Source organism: Seriola dumerili, unplaced genomic scaffold (genome assembly GCF_002260705.1).
Source record: "Seriola dumerili isolate Sdu_G_001 unplaced genomic scaffold, Sdu_1.0 BDQW01000533.1, whole genome shotgun sequence".
NCBI lineage: Eukaryota > Metazoa > Chordata > Actinopteri > Carangiformes > Carangidae > Seriola > Seriola dumerili.
In genome coordinates, this window is record NW_019174788.1 from 2,185,668 (window position 1) to 2,193,855 (window position 8,188).

General features: G+C 40.8%; 1 protein-coding gene across 1 annotated transcript; it reads right to left on the bottom strand.

Annotated features, from left to right (window-relative positions):
- Positions 1–4,369: 4,369 nt before the first annotated feature.
- Positions 4,370–7,854, bottom strand: LOC111235723 (uncharacterized protein C1orf232-like). Its single transcript, XM_022764237.1, has 5 exons — positions 7,774–7,854; positions 5,962–6,039; positions 5,598–5,704; positions 4,600–4,745; positions 4,370–4,455 (listed from the first exon to the last, which is right to left on the bottom strand). Exons 1-5 carry the CDS (start codon positions 7,852–7,854, stop codon positions 4,370–4,372), a joined length of 498 nt encoding a protein of 165 aa, XP_022619958.1.
- Positions 7,855–8,188: the final 334 nt, after the last annotated feature.

The window sequence follows — 8,188 nt, forward strand, 5'->3', positions numbered from 1 at the left end:
TGCCAACCATCACTGTTCAGTTTTCTGATGCTTTCATGCTCTACAAACCCCATTTCCACTGAGCATCGTTCACTCTGTGTCATAAAACTGCAATATGGATCTCAGAGCTGCACACAAGCATCAAATAGTCAGCAGCATCCAGCAGCTTTCAACCAGACAAACCACTCTTGTGATCCCCTCAGATTCAGATTCAGATGAGATTTTGTGGAGTAAAATTTCTTTTCTGGGTTTGTTTTTTTTTATGGTCCCCGACACAGAAAATGGGAGAGTTACATAAATATGTCCAAGAAGCTGAACATCACACTGTGATCTATTCTGAGTCAAACTGATGCTGACAACTGTGGAAGTCTAGACAAAACTATTGGGGCTCAAAGTGAAACTCAGTAAGTCTCAGTATGATGACAGCCGGAAATCTGACTGATGCTTGAAAACACACGGAAATTTTGGAGACCGGTGAGCTAAAAATAAACATGAACTTGAGCTATGGGTGCATTTGCTCACGTAATTTTCACCTTTTATAAGGGTGTATTGTCAAATTTTAATGGAAATATCATCAAAGGCCCCTAAATTGAAAAGGAAGGAGTATTGTATCAGAGGAAACGTGGAACAGTAAGAGAGGAAGTGGGTGTAGATCAGGGAAAACAGGAAGTAAGAGACGAGACGGAAATGAGAGATCAGAGAGGAAATTTGAGGTATTATCGACAGGGAATATGATCAAGTCTTTGGCCCAGTTATAAAACATGAGTTTGGTGCGAATGTCATACAGATGTGGGCAGTAACACAAACAATTCAGGGGTAAAGGGAGCCCCCTGCTGGTTAGAGGACCTACAGAGATTAAATTCATGCTGCTGGATTATTTTGCTTTAAATTTTGGATTGCAGACCCAGAATTTAAAAAAAAAAAGTATGTTATAACCTCTCAACACAATTATGGCCAAACCAGACAGCACACAAAGTAAAGCAAGAATAGAGGTTTACAACTCAGACGAAGTGGATATGGAGGCCTGAACCAAGCCCTACAAAAGGGTCAGGAAGACCCTTATATAACCATGATGTGTATCATCAGACCCAGGATTTCACCCTACAATACCAAAACAATCCAAGTTATCCAAAATGAAGCCTGAACACAGGACTTACAATGACCTACATCCCAGATCAAAATAAAGTAGCTTCAAAATAACAAAACTGGCTTTGTTCATGCTGAAAACTGCGCTGCTGGCTTGAAATGGTATGAAGAAGCAGTTGAAGTAGTATTGAAATATGGGGGAAGAAAAGAAAAAGGGATGAAGAATGCAATCTATTGTATGAGCAGTGACAAAAGGTGTTCCAAGTTGAAGTACACACAGAAAGACTGAGCTGCATTGCTTCACGCGTAGCCTAAGCCACACTGCATTGCTTCATGAATGGCCTGAAATATGCATGAAACTTGAACTGAGATTAAAGAAAAAATACATGAAGGTTGTGAAAAAGTTGAATTAAGGTGTGAAAATCCTTACTTTTTGTGACCTTTTTGAATTTTTTTTTAAAGGAAAGTGAGAATGTGTGTAGGAAGAGGCTAAATGACACTGAGTTTGAAAGTTTCTGTCTTAGTAAATTCCCTCACAGCTAAACTACATTGCTTTAGGAATAGCTGGAGCTAAACTGCAATGATTAACGGATGACTGGTGCTCTGGGCAGTTATGGCGGTACCAGGTTGTTTGTATGTTTGTGTGAGTGTGTGTCTTTGTGCATCTCTGTACATGTGTCTGTTTATCTGTCTGCTTATGTGTGTGTGCAAGTCTAATCAGCTGCTCTTGATCAGTTGTGTGTTCCCAGCTGCAGTTAATGGTTGACATAGTGATGGTAACTCCTGGTTAAAATAGGGATTACAGTGAGGCACATCTCTCAAACTCTGGCTTGCCAATCAAAGACTGCCCTAAAGCTAGAAACAAGAGAGATCTACCAGCATCATAAACCAGCAGGAAGGTGAAGCGGTGGTGACACCCTACCTTTAAAGAGGTTGTGAGGTCCTATCGTCTGTCCATTCCTCGATTATTTATATTCTTGTAGTCCGCAAGTGTCCACAGAAAAAGAAAAAAAGTGTTCCATCCATCGCAGACTGTCCAGCGACTTTTTTCGCAGCACTTCTGTCCTCATTTTAACCATTTCTGTCCTTACAACGGCCTGGCAGTGGGTATGCTTGTTTTCCAGCTCCAATCTGGCTTGTGAAGGTGTGTCATCTTCTTGTTCAACATCAAACTCTGTCTTAAATTGGAAAGGCAGTACTGATGCGATTCTTCCTCTTCTTCATTGGAATTTAATGGCAGTTGGTATCCATTATGTTGCATTACTGCCTCTGGTTTTACCCATCCATTACAATCTTGTAATTAGTCCAGTTTCTTTCAAAAACTTAAATAAACATTTCGTATCTCCACACTCAAGCACACCACTGTAGACCTGTTAACATTTCTCTTCTCTCCTCTTCATATTTCCTACATAAAATCAGGACATGCTCCACTGTTTACTGATTAAAATGACTAGTTGGATGTTTCTAACCAGTGCTTGAAGGTACCGGTGGTAGTAGTAGTAGCAGTAGCAGTACCGGCACTTCTTTATGTTACTTTTCAGCGTACCTTTAGTTGCATACCGGCACTTCTCACTAGCTGTTGGTCTTCCTCTGCCCTCTCCATTTCAGGTTCACGTCGATTCGTATTGACCACGGTGTAGTCCACGTGATACGCAGGTATATACGTCATATTGCCACTAAGAAAGCTCGAGAATTTCCGTATAACCACTTAAAAATGCCCGAGTATACGTAACAATATAGTTTTGTGACAGTGCACTTGGTGGGTACCGGCACTTTTTTCCCACTTCAAGCACTGTTTTCAAACAAAGTGTAGCAACGCTATCGTCACAGCCACAACTGTTTGTTTACAGCTGCACGAGACCGCGAGACATGGCCAGAACTAGTTGCCAGCAAACTGGTATGTTTGTAATCCCTGTTGAATGTGGATGGATTACTGATTGGCATATAGACACCGTCGGATAAATTTGTGAACAACAGGTTCAATTAGAAACACAGAATATTGCTTTTGTTTATTTTCGAATAAGGCAGAGAATATGACAAAAAAAATATTTCACAGCAATCAAACCTGATAATAAAGAAAAACATTTTTTTGGAACTGACAATATATACTGGGGTTGCCTTTGCAGCAGTCCCACCTAATTAGATGAGGAAAGCCAGAAACAGACCTGGAAAGTGGCATTCTTTCTATGTTTTTTTGCTGTGTACTTTTTAATTTCAGTCAGATGGTAGCCTCTTTTCTCTGAGCTAAGTCTTTTGATAATTCCTCATGCTGACATATTGAAATTCTGTCTAGGCTCCATTGCAGCTTGTCTTCTTTGCCTCAAACAGGTCAAAGCTTCGCAAACAGTCTTGGCACATTTCTGGCTGAAGAAAGAAAAATTACAGCCAGTCATTCATGCTTTGTCAAATCTTTTAGTGCAATAGTCTTTATTAGAGCATACCAGAAAACAAAACAAACATACAACAAAGCAAAACCAAGATCAGAGAGAAAATAATATTTATATATTAAAATAATATTTCATGTCACAAAATTAGGAATGTTTAAAACACACTTTGCACATTTCAGTCTCAACCACTATCAGAAAATTCAAGTCAGTTGTCATTATCTCGCCACACACGTTCCTATATTACACATCTCATATCATTGTGCAGCACATTTTCCACTCCTGCTGTCTGAGCGAAACAAAAGTGTTTTGTAAATAAATGCTTACAGAATATTATGTAATAGTTATGTTGCACTGCCAAATCTCTGAGCTGTAATCCCCTGCCCTCTGAACAGGTAAAGTGAGATAATCCTCAACTAATCCAGCTATCACTGCCTTTAATCTCTTAATCCAGTTTTTGCTAAACTACAGATTATATTAAATTTGCTGACAGGTGTGAAGGCCCCTTTCTGTGGTTGAAGATAGATATCACCATACAATCCCAAAAACACCAAACATCACTGTGTAGCCTATTTCAGGTCCAACACTGAATACAAAAACATATTTCAAGATTATTTTCTATTCATTTCCTGATAGTATTTGGCCCTTAAAAAAAGGGTTGTGGGAAAGTAAAGATTTATCGTAATTTTTTGCATTCCTTGTGATATGGTTGTTAAAAATAATTTCTGGGAGATGGAGCAGTTTAGTAGTTCAGAACCCAAAAATAAGGGACTTCTACAGTAGCTGTATAGTTCAGTTACAGAACATATTGTGTAAAATATACCCTGCTCTACATCTTCCTCCACAATCCACAATCCAACATCTAACCCCCTCCACGCCACATATCATTTGTCTTCTCCTGATTCCCTCTTCATCAGCAGCTAGTTGGTCTTGGTCATGCTCTTGGTCTTCAGATCTGCCAGTTTGCTGGTGACAAAGTTCCACTTGAAGGATGCGTCCTCATTTCCTCCACCCAGCGAGACATATTTAGAGAAGCTGTTGTTGCTCCTTCCTCCTCCTCCTCCTTCTCCTCCTCCTCCACTCTCCTCTCCCTCAGTGATCTGCCCATCCTGGTTCTCCTCCCCTCCAGCCTCTGTCACCCCCTCCTCACCTTGGCCTGTTGCCGCCTCATTCACAGCAGCAGCTGCGGCTGCAGCTTCAGCCTGCTTCTTGGCAGCCCAGTTGGTTGCAAAGCTATCCCAGAATCCTGTGCGCCTGTTGGGTCGAGGAGGCTCCTCTGGCTTTACTGCAAGTGGACTGAGAATTCAGAGAAAGTAGTGGGATAAAATGTTTGGCTTTGAAACCTGAACAATGAACACACTATATGTACTTAGGACTGCCAAGGATTAGGTTGATACCATTCTCATGACTACAAGATAAATATGAAGCTGGGCCCAGCAGCCGGTTAGCATAGCTTAGCATAAAGACTGGAAACAGGGGGAAACTGCTATCCTGGCTATGTAAAAGATAACAGAATCTGTCTACCAGCACCTCTAAATTGAGATATATATAGCCGATGTTTCTTGTCTTTATGCTAAGCTAAGCTAACTGGCTGAGTTGCAGCTTCATATTTAGAGGAGAGAGAATGTTGTGAAATTCTTAGGTCTATTTAATTGCTGGCAAAAGAGTGAATAATTGTATTTCCCAAAATGCTGAGTCATTCTACAAGATTATTTGGGCTTTCTTGTTGTGCTGTATGACTAAAACTCACTAGAAAATGGGCTCAGTAGAGTGAAAACCTCCACCGAGGCCAATGTCAAACAATATACACCAGAGAAATCAGAGGAAAAAAAAGTCAAATTCATAGTAAATTATCTGGATCTGCCCCAGAATTAATTGGGTTCTTCCCCGGCTCATGTCCCATCCCTCCAAGAAGTATGATACTTTTGTGTAATCCTGCTGACAAACAAACAAACCAACAAACAGAGAGGGATGAAAGCACAACAACTTTAATGGAGGTAACTATAAAAAATACCCCATTGTTCCACTGACCATCCACTGACCATTTCAGCTGCACAAACCTCACAGATGGTACAAGGTGCAGGAATGAGATGCTTGACCAAGAGGAAAGAGAACAGATGTCAACAAAAGAGGAAGATTTCTACTCACTGGTCAGCAACCGGCGGGCTCTCAGTCTCCTCTAGAAGCTGGTGTTCATCATCTTTGTTAAAGAGAGATGATAGTCTGTTCCAGCTTTTGGTCCCGGCCCCCTGCATCTGGACACACCACCAACCACACCCACAGGGTCAAAGGTCAAAAGCAGGGATGCATTCAGGTGTTTTCAAAAACTCAGTTGAACATTGATCCTCTGATATTTTTTTTTTCAAGGATTTTAAAACCATTTATTCCTCATTACTTGCAAAACACTGAAGCTCTAAGGTACAATTTCACTGAAGTCTCACAGTTAACCACATTACAAACTGCACTTGTCTTTTAGGGTTCACCTAAAAAGAATGTGTCAATGTTCACATACTTTCTTGGCCAATTGGGAAACAGCGTTGGGCCCCTCCTCCTCCTGCACTGGACTCATTTCATTCTCCACTTCTGTGACCTGCAACAGCAGAGAATATAACTGGTGATGAAATGGATGCAGACAGAAATGCCCTGAATTTATTTACAGCACAATGTCAAACGTGACTGCAGATGCACAGGATTTGTGCACATTAGTCGCCATCTAGTGCATACAACGGATATTACAATAGAAAATGTTAACTTGTTGATAACATGAAAGGAGACCTTGTTACTTACAGTATATACAACAAAATTATTATATTATATATGATGAAAGACTTTGTTGTTGTTTTATTTTCTATTTACACTTATAGACCAACAGTATTAATGATAATATTAGAATAGTATTTCTATATGAGTCTATGTTTTGACATAAAGAAAGGTCAGAGTGATATACTTTAGTTTTCTCATATTTCCCAAGGACATGTGGAGTAATGCCGACTCAAATAGCAGCAATGACAACCCTGCACATCCATCTAAATGGAAACTATCTCTGCAAAAACACAAAGTATTCCCTGTTGTCCCTGTAGAGGCCCTGGCATTGTGTGAGACCACAGTGTGAAGCTGTCGGCTGGCTCATTCAAACACACCCCGCGGCCTTGGCTATCTGTCTCATCCCCCTGTCAGTCAGTCAGTGGAATGCCAACTAATCCCCATGTTCAGCTCCCGTGCAGGATCGAGTTTCTCAGCACTCTAGAGATCTGGGTCAACGCAACACTGTCTGTTTCGCTGGCATCAAACGCTGGGTAGAGTACAGGTGCTGTAATGAGGCCATGAAAACCAGTGGTGGGACAAGTACTCATGTAAAACATATTCAAGTAAAATACAACAATTAAACATACTCTATCACAAGTAAATTGCTCCATTTATAATCCCACAGCAGAACTTTACTGTTGTAATTGGTATATGACTGATGGGAGTTTTTAACTGCTTTATCTATACAGTTTGATTAGTTTAGTCCAATGGTTCCCATCCATGGGGTCGACCCCCATCCAAAGAGTCACAAGATAAATCTGAGGAGTCATGAAATGATGAAAGGGAGAGAAGAAAAAACAAAGTTCTGATTTTCTTTAGTTTCTCTAATATTTCCCATTTCTTTGGTAAAATGCTGGTTATCTCAAAGAATTATTTAAATGAAGCCATCTGAGGAGGTTAGAGGGGAATTTAGTCAAACTGACATCTGAAATATGACAAAAATAGACTGCTTCTTTGTTGGGTTGGGAACCACTGTTTTAAACTTGAGCAATACTTTGAATTACTCTGAGCACAGGTATAAAGAAGCATAAAATGGAAATACAAAGATTCAGGTACCTCTGAATTGTACCAAAGTATAGTAGTTGAATAAATGTAGTGTACTTTATCCACTGATGAAAACTATGGCTTGTGATATTGCCTCGACGTACAGTACTACAGTAAGTTACAAGTTACTTTGCTGGTGCTACTGGACTCCACTTTGACGCTGGAAGCAGGAAGGTTCACAGTAGATCTATATATCAGCATTAACATGTACAGTTTTATCAGTTAGTGATTCAGTCAACTTTTCAAGAGGAAGCACTGTGAGCCAAACTTCTGCCTTAAAGTCACCTTTACACAGAAAAACAATACAGCTTAGCAAGCTCATCTGAGCCTGTGATGAATAAAAAATGATCAGCAAAACAAAACCTGGTGACTTTCTGACTTCAGTGCCAACAACCACATCAACTTTCTCATACTTCACCATATGCATATGGATCACTACACGGAACAAAGATGGAGAAAGGTCTTAGTTCTGTACCTCTTCAGCAGTGTCCTCCTCATATTCTGGGTTAAGCGTCTTCAGCACTTTGCTCTTATAAACTTTCCACATAGGATTCATATTTGCACAAATAGGTGCTCAACACTCAGGGCAAGACCTGTGAAGACCTCTCTATGCCTCTGTGGTCCACCCTCCACCAAGTCTCCACTCCCAGCTTCAGCTTCAGTCTCAGTTGGGCCAACTTTGACCTGTTTACCATGTGTAAAGTTCTCAGTAGTTCAGTAGCGCAGGGAACCTGTTCAGCACCGAGGCCCGCGCTGGTTCATAGCATTTCTCTTGGTCAGATTGCGTCTGTCTCTCCAAGCCAACTGGGTTGACAGCTGCTTTCGTCCCTGCAGAGTGCCTGAACAGGTGAAGCTAGGAGGCAGTGCTGCTCATGCATGTGCCCACACAG